We start from the raw sequence: 20,918 nt of genomic DNA, 5'->3' as shown, positions 1-20,918 counted from the left end.
CTTCCCATCTTTTCATCATATCCTCTCCATCCATATAGCATCCTAAATCTGCTGTTGGCTATGGCTTGTAGGAAGTTACGGCATGTCGAGGAGCCTCTCCTCTCTCGTTTCCTGTGGGCTGGTGGCCATCACCTCTTCCTGAAGGGCAGCCTTCTGTCCATTCTGCAGCAGCTACTCTATTTCTTCCTTTTCCTGGGCCTGTCCCCTGCCATGTCCTCCTCTTCTTAATTCTCTCTACAACATGTGCTGCCAGCAGACATGTTCCCCTCAGCCAGGCCTGATGCCAGCCTGCCATGTGCAGGGCAGAAGGAGTTGGTGTTCAGAGGCCAGTGATGACCGTGCCCAAGGCTGTGCTGCTCTGCAGCCTGATTTATGCTGGCTGTTTTGAGTAAAGGAACTAGCAGCAGATGTTGGGCAGGGCTTTATTCTTCTCTCCTCTAACCTGCCTAGTATCCTGAATCACAAAGGTTTTATTAAGAGTCTTCAGGACGGATTTGCCACATCCCATCATCATCTACTTCAGTCCCATCTATTGCTCCAAAGAAAATACTTTTCAAACCATTTACAAACTGTTCTCTGGGTCCAACGTGGCAATTACATGTTCTCCAAGCACACTGACTTCCTCTAAAAAAAAAAATTTACCATTCCCTGACATCCTGCATTCTTCCCCTCTCACACAATAAAAAAAATTATATAGTTCAGGCCATTCTTCAAGTCCTGGAAGTTCTCCTGCCTCAGCCTCTTGAATGGTGGAAATAAGTCATGTGCCTCCAAGATAAAAAAAAATAGCATTTAAAGCTGAAGGGAACTCATGAAATTACTTGATACTTTCATGAGGTGATTGACATCAAACATACTTTTATGCTTCTCAAATTTTCCTGACATATTTATTGTAGTGTGCTTGACAGTGAGTTAATCTGTTGACACCTTAGTCTAAATCAAGGCTGTGAAAAACTCATTACGAGTTATTACATTCTTCACCATCGCTACTTACATGCAGAATATAAGGATAGTCTCACGTTTTAAAAGTCTTTTCTGAAGTCAGAGTATCATGGGACTAAAGAGATGGTTCCATGGTTAAGAGTGCTACTGTTCCTGGAGATGACCCCAGTTCAGTTTCTAGCACCCACCTAACAAACACCTGCAATTCGAGTTCTAGGAAATCTGACTCCCTTTTCTGACCTCCATGACATCCACACACATGTGACATACATTTGCACAAATTTACACACTCACCAAAAAAATTTTTTTCTTTTAAATGTCGGAGTCATGTAGGTTAAACTGGCCTTAAACTCATGTCAAACTGCTTGCCTCAGCACAGCCTCCTCAGCGCTGAGATTACAAATGTCAGCAACCATGAGCAGCTTTTTAATACAGTAAACGTCGTTGGATTTAATTTACATAAAACTTTGAGATACTTAATAATATATAAGCACAAGTAAGAAATCCTGAAATCAAAACATTCAGAATCTCAGCATTCCTCCTGATAAGGACTCAGAGAGCAGATGTGACAAAGAGCACCAATTACCAGAGGAAGAGGTCTCCATAAGTCCCTGGTCTGAGGTTTTGCCTCAAGGTGTTTGAGAGGGGAAGTCACAGGTTGGGGATTCCCTCATTGCCTCTGAATTCCTTCCACCCGAGTCAGCTGTCCAGTCCTTCTATCTGGACACGTGTTCTCACTCACACCGCAAATCGGGATTCTGGAGAAAGCCACTCACAGTAACTGTGGTACCTCCCCCACAATGCACGACGCTTTAAACCCCACAGAGAAGAACAAAGTCTCAATCCCTCCAGATTTTCTAGACACCAATGATGGGGGCTGCAGCTCCGGGCCCCACCCTCCTGCTGCTCTCAGTACTCCTGACTCTGTCCAAGACCGAGACCCAGAGTGACGCTGGTGAGTGTGGGTCAGGGCAGCATCCCAAAGGCAGTTTTTCATCACCCACCCAGACCCTCCAAGCCCTTTTCCACAGGCATTCAGAACCCTGCGCCCTGATCCCTTCTTGACCCGTGCGTCTGCCCGGGGTACCGGGAGGAGGGTCGTAGTCTCACTGTGCGCCGTCCCCAGGGTCACACTCCTGGCGGTATTTAGTAACTGCGACTGCGTCTCGATCGGGTCTCCGACATCCCCAAGTCTTCGTCGCTGGCTACGTGGACGATACGCAAATTCTGGGCTTCGACAGTGACTTGGCTACTAAGATGGAGCCGCGAGTGCGAGTGCCGTGGGCGCAGCAGATGGGGCGGGATTATTGGGAGCAGGAGAGAAGGCAGATGGAGACTTTTTCAAGCTCGGCCCAAGAAAGTCTGCGATTTGCAATTCAGATCTATAACCAGAGCGCTGACGGTGAGTGACCCCTGTATGTCCTCACGGACTGGCCCGAGTTGCCCCAGGTCTCAGGTCCTAAGTTTGATCCAAGGCTGCGGGGGCCCGCAGAGACCCTGGACCAGGGAGAACATGGGACTGAGACCCGGTTTCCGGTTTACTTTAGGTGGAAATTTTGTGGGTGGGCTGAGCCCTTTAGACAGGGCTGACTTTGGGGGGCGGCGGCAGGCTCTCATACCTTCCAGTGTTTCATTGGTTGCGAAGTGGGTCCAGACAGACACTTCCTCCGTGGGCACTTCAGACATGCGTTTGATGGCCGTGATTACATCAGCCTGAGCGAGGACATGAGAACTTGGATTGTAGCAGATCCGAAGGCTCAGGGAGCCCTGCAATGGTGGGAGGCAAATCGTCCAGTGGAGTTCAGTAGAATCTTCGCTGAGAACCGGTGCATTGTTTGGCTACTCAGGCATCTGGAGATGGGAAAGGAGATTCTGCAGCGCTCAGGTAAGAGGGATTGAGAAGCAATTCCTCCATCTGCACAAAGAGTAGGGCGCGTGCCTCCAAGGAGGGAAGAAAAGGGTACCAGCTGAAATACTGTAGCTCTCCTGTGTATCCTGAGGGGAAGGAGTGCTCCTGGTTTTCCTGACCCAACACCAGAGAGTGACTCTCCCAGGACTCACCTTTCTCTCAGGACAATTTAGGGTCTCTCAGGATGATAGGAAAGAAGATAGCTGAAATAACCAACAGCAGCTCAGTTCAGTCTGCAACCCTTTGTGAAACATGGTCTCCTAGAGACTGAGTTCTCTGCCCATATGCAGTGTCTTTGGAGGTTGCACTCAAGCAAGACCAAGTCAGGACCAGAATTCCTCTTTTCATGGTGGGAAACTTGGGAATCTTCCTTTTGCAAGGAATAGATTATACTAGTGCCTGAGTATAAGACAACTTGTGTGGGGTGTGCACAGCCCCAGACCACACCCTCTCCTTTCACATCTTGATTCTCCTGTACATTGCCAAGATAGACACACAAATACTGCTTAAGTTCCTAAAAAAATATTATAAAATATTGAATTTTCCAACTCTTCTTCTCAGACCCTCCAAAGGCACATGTAACCCGTCACCCTAGACCTGAAGGTGATGTCACCTTGAGGTGTTGGGCTCTTGGATTCTACCCAGCTGAAATAACCCTGACCTGGCAGAGGGATGGGGAAGACCAGACCCAGGACATGGAACTGGTGGAGACCAGACCTTCTGGGGATGGAACCTTCCAGAAGTGGGCAGCTGTGGTGGTGCCTACCGGGGAGGAGCACAGATACACATGCTATGTGCAACATGAGGGGCTGCCTGAGCCCCTCACCCTGAGATGGGGTAAGGAGGGGTGTGAGCACAAAACCTGATGTCAAGGAAAACAGGTGACCTTCTGGAGACCCTAAGTAGAATCAGTGCAGAGCTGTGGGTAGGAATTGGTCCTTAATTCTACTCTCTCTTCCCAGAGCCATCTCCTTGGTCCCCAGCTGGAGTGACAATTGGTGTGGTTCTCCTTGGAGTTGTGGTCACTGTAGCTGTGGCTGCCATTGTGATGCTGAGGAAGAAAAGCACAGGTAGGGAGGGGATTGGTGTCCGAGGGTTCTGTAGAGATGAAGCCATGGATGGAAATGTGCTCATCTCCTGCTTTGTTAGTGTGAGATATACCCATGTGTGACTGCTTACCTGACCCGGGACTCAGTGTACTGGCAGGTTTTGTTTTTGTTTTCTGTTTGTTTTCTTACTTGTTTGCTTGCTTGTTTTGAAGACAAGGTATCTTTTTTTTTTTTTTTTTTTTCGAGACAGGGTTTCTCTGTGGCTTTGGAGCCTGTCCTGGTACTAGCTCTTGTAGACCAGGCTGGTCTCGAACTCACAGAGATTCGCCTGCCTCTGCCTCCCGAGTGCTGGGATTAAAGGCGTGCGCCACCACCGCCCGGAAGACAAGGTATCTTTACATAATCCTAGCTGGCCTCAAACTCAGAGATTCTCCTGCCTCTGCTTCCTAAGTGCTAGGATTAAAGTTGTGTGCCACCATGCCCAGTTGTGCTAACACTTTTTAAAGTCCAGGGCTACGAGGAAGCTAGAACATCATTATCCTGGAACTATCAGTCTTTTTATTTCCCCTGATATAGTCACTCAGATAACTTTTCCAGGAATTTACCTTCATCATTGTATTTCCACCTTTTACCATCTTCTCCCAGCTCTGAGCTCTCTCTGCACATTAAGGGAACACCTAGTAAGGGAACAGAAAGGAAGCAGAGCAAGTCCCTCAGTCACTCTCCCTTTCCCAAGCATCCCTGCAGCTGGGCACCACAGGAGACTTCCTCAGCCCCCCACCCCCACCCCAGCTGAATGAGCACCTGGTGAGAAGGAAAAGCTGGAACTGCAGGAGTGGACTGGGCTGGAGTAACACTGGCACATCCAGTTCCCAGAGTAGCAGGAAAGCTGTCCCCCAGAGACCAGGTCCAGGTGTCAGTGGTTCCTGTGCTCAGAGGATCCCTGTGGGACCTGGTGTTGATGGGCTCCTCAGTTCTGTTCCCAGCTGTGAAGCCTTGGATTTGGTTCATTGGCTTTTTCCAAAACAAAATAATCACCAACCCTCCAATACCACATATTAAATTCCTTTGTTTTTAAAGGATAAGAGTTTGGATTCTATTCTTTATATCTAAAAGTAAGAAATCAGTCTAGGGGATTTTCAGATAGCAGCCAGAGTCTCTATATAATTGCTTCCTGTATTTCCTCTCTGAGGCTGCACCTCATGGGAGAGAAACAATGTGTATCTGTCAACATGACAACTCAGGACTGATCACGTGTATTCTCCCTTGTCTCTCTCAACCCATCCCCCAAGTGGACTGCCCACATAAAACCCTTTTCCATCATGGATGCTGTTCTCACCACTAACATCAGTGGCCATAAATCTTGTTCTCAAAAATTCAGACTCTTTCCAGATCCCTAATTCACATTGCTCAGAATGTATCCCAGGACTCACTCTTCCCTTTTCTGTTTCTCTGTTACCAGCATCTCACACTGTATCCCGTGCTGGCCTAGAACTCACTAAGTAGCTGTGATGGCCAATCTTCAGTGTCAGCTTGACTGGATTTAGAATCTGCTAGGAGGTCCAATTCTGGTCACATCTGTAACAGTGTTTCCAGAGATTAATTGAGGATGGAAGATCCAACCTGGGGACCAAGGATAAGAGGAAGAACAGAAGAAAGCCAGATGGGAGGATCTCTACACTCTATTTCCTGATCAACTGAAGTTTGTGGAATCCCTGCCCCATGCTCCTGCTGCCGTGTACTGCATCATGTCTCGTGCTGAGAGTGACTGTGCCCTCTTAAATCATGAATCAGAATAAACCTTTCATCCTTTAAGTTGTTCTTCTGGGTATTTTGTCACACGATGAAAAAAGTAATAAATAAAAATTAGTATAAGCTTTGAAATACTTGCAATCCCTTTCTTGCAGTGTTAGAATTATATATATGAGCCACCATACCTGGCAGCAGGAAATTCTATGTAACATACCATAAATGAGGCTGATGCCCAGCCTGGGAGCTCCTGTCTACATTCTTGCAGCTCCATGATCCGAGTAACAGCTGCCTCTGCACAACCTTGTTATAAATGCAGAGATTCTTGGCTCTTCAACAGACTTTCTAAGTCTTTGTTTTGATTTTGTGTGTGAGGTTTTGCTTTGATTTTTTGTTTGTTGAAACAGTCTCACTATGTGGCCTAGACTGACCTGGCACTTGCTTTATGTGTAGCAAGCTGACCTTGCTCAGAGAAGTCCTAGGAGAGGAGGCACTGATTTCTGCCCAGAGTGCTGAGATTAGAAACCTGTGTCATCAAGCCTGACCTTTTTCTTGTTGTGAAGTTCAGAGGATTCCTGTGCAAAGGGAAGTCTGAGAATGCCTTGTCTATGGGCCTTCTGGACACAAGCTCAGAGCTGTACATGTGTCCAGTACATGCTTGAATGAGACCACTGAGCACTGGAGGGGCCAGGGTCAGTCCTGTTCTGTTTCTCTTCCACAATTAATCATGCCTTTGGTGGTTTTATTCAACTCCATTTAAGACCACCCCCAAATAAATTTCTCCAGCCCAGGCACGAACATCTCCAGCCTCCTCTGTCCCTGTCAGTCTGGCTGCTTTGCGTGCATTTCCCTGTCTGCAACCAGCAAATCTACTCTGCTGCCTGTGCAGTCATGGATTTTTTGTTATTGCCTTACTTCATTCTGTAGTGCAGATTTAACTAGTAGGAAATATTGTAATGCCCATGTATTTAATGAATCCAGAATACAATTTCTTTGCACTGTTTTCTTGCTCATACCTTGAGGAAAAGCAATCCATGTCCCTTGCCTAAACTACTAAGTGAATTTCCTTCCTCTGTTGTCTTGCTTACTTCTAATGAATTCATTCAGTTCTCAACTGGAATGATTTTTGTTTGTTTTTGCAACACAGTTCATGAAGCTGAACTTCTAGTCTCATGAGTCTGCTTCCCAGTTTGTAGGCTTCCAGTTATGCACCACAACACCTGGCTCTTGGTTTTGCTGTTTTTGAATTCTTTATATATTGTAGACATCAATCCTGTTTCAGATTTAGAGCTGGTTTATTTTCTCCCTTTCCTTAGACTGTCTTTACACCCTCTAATTGTTTCCTTTGCTGGGCAAAAGCTTTTCATTTCATGCAACCCATTTGTCAGCTCTTGCTATTGTTTCCTGAGCCATAAACCCTTTCAGACCATCCTAACAGAGGGTCGGTGCATCTATCAAATCTGTCAAATCTCTAGCAGATTTCAGAGTTTTGTGTTACATTTAAGGTCTTTGAGATTATTTCTCTACAGGGTAAGAGATAGAGATGTAGTTTGGTTTTTCTACATGGGGTATAAAGTTTTGCCAACACCATTTGCTGAATGAATTTGTGTTTTTAGGCATTGTAGCTGAAAATAAAATAATAGTGTATAAAGATTTTTGTGGTATCGGAGGGCCAAGGAATGTCATAAAAACCACACTGTGCAACAGACTTTACACAAGGGATTTACGGGGGAGGGGAGTGCAAAAAGGCTGACTCTGAGGATATGAGGGGGAGGTGAGAAAGAGGGGAAAGGGGGAGGGAGGGAGGGAGGGAGGGAGGGAGGAAGGGAGGAAGGAAGGAAGGAAGGAAGGAAGGAAGGAAGGAAGGAAGGAAGGAAGGGAGGAAGGAAGGAGTAATGGCTCAGACTTTATGGGGGTATGGAGCATGAGCGTAAGGGACTTTGGCACAGTGGGAACTGTCAATGTGAAAGGAGAAGTTGTTAGAAGACCTCAGGAGGATCCTCCCGTCAGAGGAAGGAGCTAGATGCAACATCTCCCTGGCCCTGTATCCACCAGAGAGTACTTCAACCAGACACTGACTCTGAAACCTGTAGGAGACAATAACTGAAGTTTTCTCTCCCAAGACAGTACCAGGCAAAAGGTGAAATTATGCGCTGAAGGGAAGAACACCCAAGTCTCTTGCTGAAAGATTTATACAAGTTTTTCAGAGACCTGGTGTGTTAGAGCCTGAAGCACAGAATATCAAAACCTCATTTCTGCTCTGGTCAGGAATTGCCTCTTAATTAAATACATAAGCATAGAACAGTGTACTTGGCTGAGATGTTTCATGACTAAGAATTTTAAGTAACTGCACGAGTCTTTGAAAATTACTCCAGTGCTGGAGAGATGGCTCCTCCGTGGTTAAGAGCATTGCCTGCTCTTCCAAAGGTCCTGAGTTCAATTCCTGGCAACCACATGGTGGTTCACAACCATCTGTAATGAGGTCTGGTGCCCTCTTCTGGCCTGCAGACACACACACAGACAGAATATTGTATACATAATAAATAATTTTTAAATAAATATTTAAAAAACTTAGAAAGAAAGAAAGGAAGAAAGGAAAAAAGAAAGAAAGAAAATTACTCCAGTAAACAGAAAGGAAGATAAATTCCCTGAATCTTGTCTCATAGATAGAGTCTTTTCCGACACAAAGGCTTAACTCTTTTAGGCATAACTCTTTAAAAAATTTTTTTGAGTTCTGTTTTTGTTATCATTGTTGTTTATAACAAGATCCAGTGTAGACAGGCTTACTTTGAATTCATTGTATATTCAAAGAAAACCTGTGTATCCTACGAGCCAGCTCCCAAATAACCACCCAAAGACGTATTATTCATTATTAACACTGTCTTAGGTGTGTTACTAACTAGCACTTACAACTTGAATTAATCCATTTTTATCAGTCTACTTTTTGTCTTGTGGCTTTATTATCTTTATTCTATATTGTCCATGCTGCTTCCTGTCCATCAGGTTGGCGACTTCCCAAGTTTCACCTTCTTCTCAGCCTTCTCTCTCCCCCAAAATCCTGCTTAGCCATTGGCCATCCACCTTTGTATTAAACCAATCCACGTGACAAATCTTCAGTGTACAAAATAATTACTCCACAAGAACCTTGAACATCTAATTCTCTTGCTTCTATTTTTTAAAAATACATCTTAAAGGATTATTTACTTTTAATTTATGTGTGTATGTCTCTGTGTGGTTATGTACACATCTCTACAGATGCCCTTAATGGCCATATTCTTGGGTCCTTAGATCCCCTGGTTATGAGTCTTCTAACATGGGTGTGGGAACTAAATTTGGGTCCTCTGCAAGTGCTCTTAACTACTGATTCATTTCTACAGCCCCTGCTTCTACTTCTTGATTGCTGAGTGTGCATCACAACACCATGTTTTTATGGAATGATGATCAAATCAGGTCCTCCATGCCAGGCAAGCACTCTGCTGAGTTACAGCTCCTGCTCCAGCTTCTCATTGGGTAGTACTGCTGTCCTGAAGCTCCCCACCCTCTTTCTGCCTCAGGCTCCTGAATACTAAGATTAGAGGCGTGAGACATTATGCCTGGAACAAAAGCAAAACTCTAACAAAGAGCTTAATGCCCCTTGTTATGTGAACCACAGAGTTTGTTTTCAAATGTTTACAGGTTCATAAAAAGTAGTCAGTGGAAGAGAGACTGACCTACACATTTAACTGTACACTCATTTAAATGAGAGTACAAAGGTCAGTATAGGTCATGGGAGTTGAATATACCATATGGGAAAACAGTCTCAGATACACCCCAAGACTACTCACAGTTAAAGCACATTAGGAACTGGAAGTTTTGAAGACTGTGGAGTGACTTTTTCCACTCTCTGGTTAGTGAAATTATGACTGCCACAGCGGACCCTATTTCTCTTCTTGCATTCCAGACCGCTAAGCAGCTAGTTAGATTTTCATAGATTTTAGGAGGACCCCTTCCCTCATAATCAATAGCTTACAAAACTGAGGACCGATGAAGAAGGAGAATGGGAAGAGGGAAGAGGAGGAAAAAGAGGAGACTGGAAGATATTGAAGAAGGGGTGGGGATGAAGGTGAAGAAGATGAAGGTGCTGATGAAGGAGACAAGAGGATGATGAAGGAAGTGGCAGATACAAAATGAACACCAATTGATTCCAATCTTTAAAAAATTTTTCTTTTTATACTTTTTTCTCCAATCCCTGGGAGTGAGTTGTAGTTATTTCTCCCCTGTCCCTCTTGTGTTCATTTGTCTATTTTCGAGATTCTTTTTCTAAGACCATGGTTTTCAACTTGTTTGTTTGTTTGTTTGTTTGTTTGAAAACACCTTGAGCAAAATAAAATGGGAAAAGAATCTCCATATTGGAAGCAGCACCGCGGCCACTCTGAGTCTCCATGAACCCAAGGTCCTGACCGCGAGCCCAGCTGGGAGCAGAGCCTGCAAGTCTAGAGCTTTATGGGTCACATGCTCTCACCCACGCAAGCAAGCTTGGTGTCAGAGGACTGTGTAGTTGATGCAAAATCCCAGAGATGCACATGGGACAGGATTGACTCCTCAGGAAAGAAAACTTTAAAAACAGTATCAGTAAACGCTTACCAAATAAATAAATAAATAATCTCCACCTTTCCTTTGTAAGTTCATCTTTATCCCCTTTTTAAAAAATATTTATTTACTTATTATGTATACAATATTCTGTCTGCTTGTATGCCTGAAGGCCAGAGAGGGCACCAGACCTCATTACAGATGATTGTGAGCCACCATGTGGTTGTTGGGAATTGAACTCAGAACCTTTGGAAGAGCAAGCGGTGCTCTTAACCACTGAGCCATCTCTCCAGCCCCCATCTTTATCCCTTTTTGTCCCAGACTGTGGGATAGACACCACCACTGTGCTCTGTGGGGAGGAAGAAAACCTTTCAACTACTTTCACTATGCTGGATGCTGGAGGGTTGGTCTGCTCCTGTAAAGTTGTGCATAGAGTTATAGCTTTTCTCCTACTTTCTGCACAGTGGGCTCAGAGATTACACTGTCTCTACGTGAAAATGAACAGTTAGCCTTACCAACATGAACTCTTCTTTATCCTTCCCCTCCTTTTTCCCGTTCTCCTTCTTCATCAGTCCTGGGTTTTCTAAGCTACTGTTTATGAGGGAAGGGATCTCCTAAAATCTAACTAGCTACCTAGCAGTCTGAAACATATCAGAAATAGGGTCACTTGTGACAATTCATAATTTATCTAAGCAGAGTGTTCTTTCTGTGTACTTTCTCTTGTTTAATAAAAAAATTAAAGGAAGGCTTAGGTCAGCAAAGGGTGGATTTGAGATGTCTGAATGGGTTAAGCAGACTTGTGAAAAGGGAGTGGAGAAAAATATATAGCTCAATAAAAACAATTTTTAAAGGAGGAAAGAAGATTATTGCATACCTGAAGGTTTTCTGATAAAGACAGGCTTACAGTTAGTTGTCCCTCCTGTAAGGGTCAAACGACTGACATGTTAGCCACTTCAACATGAAAAACATTCTCAGCATTTCTACCAGATCTAGAGATTTTAGAAATAGTATAAAGTAACATATAAAATGGTACAATGATCCCTTTGAACACTGTCTACTTTCATCCTCTACTCTGCAATGAACTCTGCAAATCACTCAACTCCAAGGTTTCAAAAGATCCCTTAACACCTCCCAAACCTATTTCTCCAGTTCAGACAACTCTCTCGATTAGAGACTTGACGGCTTGTCCTCCTGTCAGTACACAGGGACTCCCTTCTGCTGCTTGTACAGTTCTGAATTCTCCATTTTGCTCAGTTGTGCTGGAATTACAAGCACACGTCATCATCCCTGGATTTCATGTAGATGCTGTGAGTCCAAATTCAAGTCCTCATTATTGTACAGAACTCACTATATTCATCGAGCCTCCTCCCTAGTCTTCCCTTCCTTGACAAAAGTCTGTCTGGATGTAAAACCTCTGAAAAGAATGATGTCTCACAGGAAATCTCTTCCAGCTTGGGCTTTATGAGTCTGGACCGCTACTGACCACAGGATCCCACAGATATGGCCCTTGGAAAGACCAGGCCTTTCCCTTTAGAGGAAAGATGCAGAAGGAACCTGTAATAAATTCCCCTTTTCAACAGGATCTCTGTTTCCACTTCCTCTCCTGTAAGCCTAATCTTGTCAAAAAAAAAAAAAAAAAAAAAAAAGAGGAGATTGGATTCAGAAATAAAATTTGACTTACATAAAATTTACATGCTACAATTCTTTGTATTTACTCTCAACAATGTGCCCTGGTTAACAGCCCAACCTCCTGACATCTTTTAGCTTCCTTTACTTGCCATTTCTCTCTGATTTATGTTTAGAGAAAGAAAATCGAAATGAACATACCTCAAGGAAAACTAGATTAGGATAATTGTTGGGCCAGCCCAATAGGTGACTTTAAAAATTGCCAGGGCCAGTTCCCAAAAGCCAGAGACAACACACCTGAAGAAGACAGACATTTCCACAAGGTCATGGACTAGGAACCTACTTTTATCTACTTCCTTCACATAATGTTCTTATTTTAAGCCTCTCTCTAAAGAAAGAGAAAGAAACTCTTAGACACCTCTTTCTTCATAGGTCACTCATTGATTTCCCCTCCCACCCTTCTACACAGGCCAAACTGGTCTTGAATTGAGCTAATACTCATACCTCTGCTCCTGAGGACTGAGAATACAATTATGGGCTACCATGCCTGCTCATAACACACACACACACACACACACGAGAGAGAGAGAGAGAGACAGAGACAGAGACAGAGACAGAGACAGAGACAGAGACAGAGACAAAGACTGACTTAGACACATACATAGCCCAGGACTGGAAGCATACAGTTGAGTCTGACTTTAACCCTCTTGCCTCCAACTCTCAAGTCCTGGAACTGCAGGACTGCCCAACCATGCCCAGAAAAGATATATATTCTTCATACATTTCACATATATTTTTTATCAGATAAGTGAGGCTGGACTATTTATAACTCACTCTTGGGAATGCAGACTGGTTTAACAGAGAGAATGGGATGTCTTCATCTTAATCATCCCCCCAAGGCTCAGGGAACAATTTGGAAGAGGAAGTGGAAAGATTTTAAGAACCAGAAGTGGTGGGTGACTCCAAGGAGACAGTGTCTTCCAGACACAACAGGTCTGATGCACGTATGAACTCGCAGACTGTGGCAGAACACAAAGACCCGCACAGGCTCAAGCCAAGCAGAAATCTCATCACTGAAGGGGAAAGAGGACACCAAGTCCTATCCCTAGTGAAGAAACTGTTTGCAACTGACACTTTCTGAGAAAGGGAAAATCAACTTTCTTCTGTGCAGGGTCACTGGGTATATCGACCGCATTCCATGACAGCTCCTTGCCCAGGAATAATTGGCCCACATAAAACAGACTCCATGTTTTTATGTGTGCGTATGTGGGCTTTTTGCTTTGTTTGGCATTTTGATCTTATTATTTGTTTTGATTTTCTTCTGTTTTAGAAAGAGAACATGACGTTAAGTGAAGTGGAAAGGATCTAGAAGGGGTCTGGGGGCAGGGAGGAAAACATGATCAAAATATATTGTATGAAAAGCCAGGTCTGGTGTCTTATGCCTTTATTCCCTGTGCTAGTGAGACAGACACAGGAAGACCTGTATGAGCTGGAGGCCAGCCTGTCTACATACACAGTCAGAGATACATAGAGAGACCCTGTCTCAACTCTCCCCTACAAATATACATAATATATATATTATATATAATATATATATATATAAAATAAAAATAAAGACAAAAACAAAGACTGGCTTAGTGGGATATGGGGATATTATTTTTATATTATATTTACATATAAGATATGTAAATGTCTTACATCTATCATTTACTGTTTGTTCATTCTTTTTTTTAAATATTTTATTTATTTATTTATTATGTATACAACATTCCTTCCATGTATGCTTGCATGCCAGAAGAGGGCACCAGATCTCATTACAGATGGCTGTGAGCCACCATGTGGTTGCTGGGTACTGAACTCAGGACCTTTGGAAGAGCAGCCAGTGCTCTTAACCTCTGAGCCATCTCTCCAGCCCCCTGTTTGTTCATTCTTGCTGTAATTTATGTTCTATGTCTCTTCGAAGAACTCTTGTCATTTGATTCCTTGTCTGAGTTTTCTGTCCTCAGCCATCAGCTTGAATTTTAGGTGTAAGATTTCTTCTTTAAGAAAATATATTTATTAAATTTGTGTGTGTGTGTGCGTGTGAGAGAGTGCATGTGTGTGTGTGTGTGCGTGTGAGAGAGTGCATGTGTGTGTATCCCTGTGCACATGATACGATACCTGTATGGCAGTCAGAGGAGCGTTTGGAGGATCAATTCTCTCCTTACACTGTTTTAGAAGTCGAGATTGAACTCATTTTTTCCCCAGGCTTGATGGGAAGCACCTTTTCTGGCCAACCACCTTGAAGGGCCTAGTGTGTGAAATTTCTATGGAAGTTTCAGATATGGAACACTAAAGAGACCGTGGGTTGCTACCTTCAAATATGGCACTCTGGAATTCTGGTTATTCTAAAGTAAAGGAAACTAGTAGCAGATACTGGGTAAGGGGTTTATCACCAAACTGCCTAAAATCTCTACTCACAAAATCCTTTGGTCTTCTGCCTCTGTTTCCTTATCTGCTTATGTAGGAGGAAGCCTATCAGCATCATAGACAGACTTTTTTTCGCCACAAGCTTTCGTCATCTACAATTTCAAACCATTTGCAAATGGATTCATCCTGTGGGACCAGGAGAGTTTGTCCCTTGCCAATTGTATCTTCTCTAAGCTCACTGAGTTACTCTGAAAATAGTTTACTGTCCCCAAATGAGCGGTGGTGGTGCAAGCCTTTAATCCCAGGAGTAGAGAGGAATATGAAGTGGAATCTAAGAGGGGAGGAGATAGGTCTCAGGCTCAGTCTCATTCTGAGGATTTGTGGAGGCAGGTTTGCTATTTTGGTCTGAGGTAGAGGTAAGAGTCAGTGGTTGGTTGCTTTGCTTTTCTGATCTTCAGGCTGGATCCCAATACCTGTCTCTAGCTTTTTTATTATTTGTACTATGTATGGGGGCTTTTCTTATTCAAACCATCACATGGTCTATATTTTATTTTTTTACTATGTAAATGCTGATCAATGTAACCTACATAAAATCTTGCTGAGGCTCTATTTTGCAAAGCCATATAGAGATCCTAAATCTAAAACACTGAGAATTTCTGCCTGTCGCAGCTCCTAGATAGGACCCAGGGAGACACTGATAAACAGCACTAGGTACAGGAGGATGGAGGTAGCAGTAAGGTTCCTGACCTCAGGTTTTAACTTTCAGAGTGGGGAAGCCAAGAGTTGGGAATTTCCATCAGCCCTGGTTTTCATTTCCCCAGCTCACTTCCTTGGTCAGCTGCCTGGTTCTTGTGCCTTAAACAAGTATTCTTTCTCCCATTGCATGCTTCCAGAGAAAGCCAATCAGAGTTACCGTGGTCTCTTCCCACACATTCACAGTGCTCTAAAATCCATCAGAGAGGAACAAGGACTCACTTTCCCCAGGCCTTTGAAACACCAAGGATGGGAACCCCAGCTCCCCGAGGCTTCCTCCTGCTGCTCTTGGTTGCACTGACTCCAACTCTGGCCCAAACCTGTGAGTACAGGAAATGGCCTCTGATGGGAGCAGTGCAAGGAAGCCCAGCGTGAGCAGAGGAGGTGCAGCACTAGAGAAATGCGATCCTCCCGGCTCTGGTGTCTGGGTGATCCCTGCCACTCATGCTCATGCTCATGCCTTGTTCGCCTCCCTGTACCTGCTACCCCGGAAAGGGAAGGAGAATTGGGTTCTTAACGTTAACGTTGTCCCCAGGGTCCCACTCGCTAAGCTATCTTGACTTCGCTGTGTCCAGACCTGGCCTGGAGCCCCGGTACATCTTCATTGGCTACGTGGATGACAAGCAGTTTGTGCACTTCGACAGCAATGCGCAGAGTCAGAGATTGGAGCCAAGGGGTCCGTTGGTGGAGAAGTTACCGCCAGAGTATTGGGAGCAATGGATGTCAACAGTCAAGATCCGCAAACAAAATGTCCCAGTTCTCCTACAGGCCGTTGTCCAAGAATACAACGTGAGCCAGGACGGTGAGTGACTCTGAGTTGAAGATCACGGCTCATCCAAAACCCCATGCCCGCTCTAGTTTCTCGGTGTCCCCGGGACCTAGATTTAGCCTTGAGGTTGCAGGACCTACGGAGATCCTCAAATTGGGAGTTGAGGACTGTGACTGAGATTTTGTGGTTCAGTTTAGATCCAAATCCCATTGCGGGTCGGGGCAAGGTGGGCAGAGCTAACTGCAGGGGCGGGGTCAGTCTCTCACACTTTCCAGTGCTTGGAGGGCTGTGTCATTGGGCCGGATAGGCGCTTCCTTCGAGGGTACAGTCGGCACGCCTTTGATGGCCAGGATTACGTTGCTCTGAGTGAGGACCTGAAAACATGGAGGGTGGCTGACTCAGCGCCTCAGATCACCGGGCAAACCTGGAAGAAGACTGTTCCAGCAGAGTCCCGCCGGGCTTTCCTTGAGGTGGAGTGTGTGCGGCTCCTCCTCGGCTTCCTGGAGATGGGCAAGGAGATACTGTTGTACACAGGTACAATGGGGCCTAAGGGGCCATGGGACAATACCCTTAGACTGACTGGGGCTAAAGTATCCCAAGAAAGGAGAAAAATGGGATCAGCTGGAATATCGCCTCTCTTTGTCACTGGGAAGGGGAAGTGCTTCCCAAAGGGGAAGAGGATTTCGGGTATCTTTGGACCCTGGGTCTGGTGATGCTGAATCTCTCTGCCCCCACCCAGCCAGGATTCCAAGTCCATTTTTGCCAGTGGAAGACCTGGAGTCTCCTGGGCAGGTGTAATCTCTTTGTAGAATTTGCCAAGGAATAAATTTCCAGATGCTGAATCTGGGCTACTCTCTGTACTCCTCTTCCACGCCAGTTCTCCAATGCTGTGGTAGATGATCCCCTGAGTACAAGTGCATTATTTTAGTAAAAACACAAAATGCATGAACTTTCCAAATCTTCCTCTCAGATCCCCCAAAGGCACATGTGACTCATCACCCCAGACCTGAAGGGGACGTCACCCTGAGGTGCTGGGCTCTGGGTTTCTATCCTTCGGAGATCACCCTGACCTGGCAAAGAGATGGGGAGGACCAGACCCAGGATATGGAGCTGGTGGAGACCAGACCAACAGGGGACGGAACCTTCCAGAAGTGGGCAGCTGTGGTGGTGCCTTCTGGGGAGGAGCAGAGATACACATGCCACGTGGTCCATAAGGGACTGCCCAAGCCTCTCATTCTGAAATGGGGTAAGGAGGAGAATAGGCATAGAATCTGTTGCCAGAGAAACTAGAATCAAGTCTGAAGATGAGGACAGGGTCGGGGCTGAAAGCTGACATTGGGCCTTCACTCTTCCTTCTTTTCCTAGAGACACCTCAGCCCACCATCCCCATTGTGGGAATCACTGCTGGTCTGATTCTTCTTGGGGTTGTGGTCACTGGAGCTGTGGCTGCCATGGTGATGAGGAAGAAGATGAGCAGAGGTAGGGAAGGGGTTGCTTTCTGAGAGTTCTTGTCTTGCTGGGAAATTCCAATCCCTCGCTAAAATATGCCTATTTCATATTTTGTTAACACATGTACATGCATGCTTACCCAATCTGGGACCATGTGTATTAACACTAGCTTTTTGATTTCTTTTTATTGTTTTTTTTTTTTTTTTTGAGACAGGTTTCTCTGTAGCTTTGGAGCCTGTCCTGGAACTTGGTTTGTAGACCAGGCTGGCCTTGAACTCACAGAGATCCACCTGCCTCTGCCTCCTGAGTGCTGGAATTAAAGGTGTGCACCACCACGGCCCAGCCAACACTAGCTTTTTTCTTTTTTAAATATTTATTTATTATACATACAATTTATTATACATACAATATTCTGTCTGTGTGTATGCCTGCAGGCCAGAAGAGGGCACCAGACCCCATTACAGATGGTTGTGAGCCACCATGTAGTTCCTGGGAATTGAACTCAGGACCATTGGAAGAGCAGCCAGTGCTCTTAACCTCTGAGCCATCTCTCCAGCCCCAACACTAGCTTTTTGTAAAGCACTTGTGAGAAGAAAGGACTGAAATTTCATACTGATGATTCTGGAGATTCTTATCAGTTAAGAATCAGAGGGATGCCAGCTAAAGGGGCAGCTTCACGAGGGCATTGGGTCCTCTTCCTGCCCACATATCTCTTGTTTGCTGATCCTACTATACACCTGTACCAGACTTAGAAATTTGCCTGGTGTCTAGTCATCAGAGGTCTCCTAGGATCTCATAATACTGTGTACTCTTGGCCATTTTTCTCATGTATGAAAAATGATATATTTATGTGCAGATAATTTCTCCAGAAATTGACTTTCCTTATTCTACTTTTACCCTTTGGCCACATGTCCCAGCACTTAACTCTCTTGGTGCATTAGGGAATAGCCCACTGTGAGTCTAGCAGGGAGGCAAAGCCCAAGTCTCTCCATCACGTCCCCACATCCTGCAGTTGGGAATAGCATGGGTCCCAGCTCCACAAGCTGGAGGACGTGCTGGACCACGTGCTGGAGCTTAACTCAGCAAAAGGTGACAAGGAAAACCCGAAGCTGCAGAGAATACAGTTTCCAGGAGCAGCAGGGACAGTTTTCCACGATACAGTGACCAGCACTGGGGCACCAGTGGTGTGATCAGGGGCACCTGTGTTGTGTGGAACTTGTGTGGATCCTGGTGTTGACAGGACTGAGGATTCCATTTCTAGCATGATGTCTCAAGCTTAGTTCTTTGGCTTTTCCCAAAACCAAGTAAGCCCCAATATCAAGTATAAAAATATCTATGTTTAAGTAAGAATATGGATTCCATTATTTCTGGCAAAAAGAAACCAGGTTGGAGAATTTTCAGATAACAACCATCCAGAGACTTTTGTTGTATAGATTGCTTACTAAATCTTCCATCTGAGACTACACCCCAGGGTGAGAACAATTTATCAGCCAAGAGTACACAGTATTATGAGGTCCTAGGAGACCTCTGATGACTAGACACCAGGCAAATTTCTAAGTCTGGTACAGGTGTATAGTAGGATCAGCAAACAAGAGATATGTGGGCATAAAAACTCAGGATTGATGGCATGTCAAACTTTACTTTCTTAAAACTCTTAAAACGCCCATCCAAGACCCCTCTCCACCGTGTGTGCTGCTCTGACCACTGGCATCAATAACCACAAATATTGTTTGAAATACCCACATCTATTCCCAGAGCCATAATTTGGATTGTGAACCATGGAGCTCAGATCTCTTTTTCTCTTTTTTCACACAGGGTCTCACACTGCATCCCAGGCAGGCTTTGAGCTCACTGTGTAGCTGCGATGGCTAGCCTTTGTCAACTTCACTGGGTTTAGAATCTCACAGGAAATGCATCCAGAATATACTATGAGGGGTTTCCAGACAGGATGAACTGAAGAAGGAAAACTTACCCTGAATTTGGTTGGAACCATCCATAGCCAGGGATCCCAGACTGAATAAAACAGGAAAATTGAGAAAATCAGACGAGAGCCAGTTTTCCACCTGATTCCCCATCAGTGGAGATGTGAGAAGTCCCAGTCAATGTCCCTAATGCCATGAGCTCTATCATACTCCTATGCCAAGGTGGTCTGTACCTCAGTTACAAACCAAAATAAACTCTTCAGGTGCTTCTGTATGGCCTTTGTCATAACAGTAAGAAAAGTAGTAATGCAGAAACCCAGGCTGGACCCAAGTCCCAGCAATGTGCGGATTATAGGTTTGGACTCCCATATCTGGCTCCATATCATTTATGTAACAAGATATAATGGATACACAGCCTAGTAGTTCCTTGTCTACATTAGCCTTTCTAAGTGATCTGAACAGCAGCAGCTTCTGTCTCAAGTCTGTTACAAATCCAGAATTTTAGCTCTATGTCAGACTTCCTGAATTTTGTTGAGATATCTAGAAAAATGCTTGTGCACAGCGAAGCCTGGGGCTTCCTGGTCTATGGGCCTTCAAGGCTTTTTCATGTATGTGGAAGTGTTTCCTCCAGTGTTTTTTTTTTTTTTTTTTTTAGAATTTGTTACAGTAAATCCTTGACCTGTTTTTAATTTAAAAAACAAAAAACAGGGTAATAGCAATGCAGTGTTATTTTTCTATTATTTACTGAAGAAGTTTGTTTTTCCAACGTATTTTTTTGATACCGTTGTTGAAAATCAAGTGGCTATAAGCAGGGATTATTTCTGCATCCTCTACTTCTTTTTTTTTTTTTTTTTTTTTTTTTTTTGTTTTTCGAGACAGGGTTTCCCTGTAATTTCTAGAGCCTGTCCTGGAACTAGCTCTTGTAGACCAGGCTGGTCTTGAACTCACAGAGATCCGCCTGCCTCTGCCTCCCGAGTGCTGGGATTAAAGGCGTGCGCCACCACCGCCTGGCTCCTCTACTTCTTTTATTGGCCAATATGCCTGTTTCTGTGCCTGTACCGGCTGATTTTGTTTATTTGAGATAGGCACTGTAATTCTTCTGGCATTGCTCTTTCTGCCGATAATTACTTTGGCAATTCCAGGTCTTTTGTTTTCCCATATGAGTTTTAGCATTATTTTCTCTCATTCTTCGAAGAATGTCATTGAGATTTTTGTGGGACTTAACACTGAATTTCTAGATTGCTTTCAGAATTAGTCATGCTCAGAATATTAATTCTGTATATTCACAAACATCTTCTACTATATATCTGATGTGGGAGAGTCTTCTGTTTGAGTTGATTTCATTGGCTAATAAAGAAACTGCCTGGCCCATTTGATAGACCGCCCCTTAGGTGGGTAGAGTAGATAGAACAGGAAGAGGAAGTGAGGTAGAAGGATCAGTAAGATGCCACGCCTCTCCTAAGTTAGGCAGACCACCGTGCCTCTCCTCAGAGAGAAGCCAGACACGATGAAGCTCCAGCCCAAGATGGACATAGAACGCTAGAAACTTCCCGGTAAGACACCATTCATGGTGTTACACAGATTATTCGATATGGGTTAGTCAAGATGTGAGTAAGAGGCTGAAAATAATGGGCCAGGCAGTATTTAAAAGGATACAATTTGTGAGTTGTGATTTCGGGGCATAAGCTAGCTGGTGGCTGGGAGCCTGGCGGCGGGAAGCCGGCCTGCAGCTCCTCACTACAGAATGGCGCCAACGTGGATAACTGAATCCA

At 44.6% G+C, this 20,918-nt stretch overlaps 2 protein-coding genes across 2 annotated transcripts; both read left to right on the top strand.

Annotated features, from left to right (window-relative positions):
• The first annotated feature begins 1,812 nt into the window (after positions 1 to 1,812).
• Positions 1,813 to 6,311, top strand: LOC119823810 (H-2 class I histocompatibility antigen, Q10 alpha chain-like). The gene is made up of 7 exons (XM_042055777.1): positions 1,813 to 1,897; positions 2,069 to 2,344; positions 2,597 to 2,827; positions 3,413 to 3,688; positions 3,814 to 4,001; positions 4,648 to 4,905; positions 6,213 to 6,311. The coding sequence occupies exons 1-7, from the start codon at positions 1,813 to 1,815 to the stop codon at positions 6,309 to 6,311; spliced, it is 1,413 nt and encodes a 470-aa protein (XP_041911711.1).
• An 8,944-nt stretch (positions 6,312 to 15,255) lies between these two features.
• LOC119823809 (patr class I histocompatibility antigen, A-2 alpha chain-like) lies at positions 15,256 to 17,277 on the top strand. Its single transcript, XM_038343865.1, has 5 exons — positions 15,256 to 15,328; positions 15,542 to 15,808; positions 16,034 to 16,309; positions 16,746 to 17,021; positions 17,141 to 17,277. The coding sequence occupies exons 1-5, from the start codon at positions 15,256 to 15,258 to the stop codon at positions 17,275 to 17,277; spliced, it is 1,029 nt and encodes a 342-aa protein (XP_038199793.1).
• Positions 17,278 to 20,918: the final 3,641 nt, after the last annotated feature.

The sequence above is a fragment of the Arvicola amphibius genome, chromosome 9 (genome assembly GCF_903992535.2).
Source record: "Arvicola amphibius chromosome 9, mArvAmp1.2, whole genome shotgun sequence".
NCBI classification, from domain to species: Eukaryota; Metazoa; Chordata; class Mammalia; order Rodentia; family Cricetidae; genus Arvicola; species Arvicola amphibius.
The sequence above is the reverse complement of the archived record's forward strand: the minus strand, read 5'-3'. Positions and strand labels throughout refer to the sequence as shown.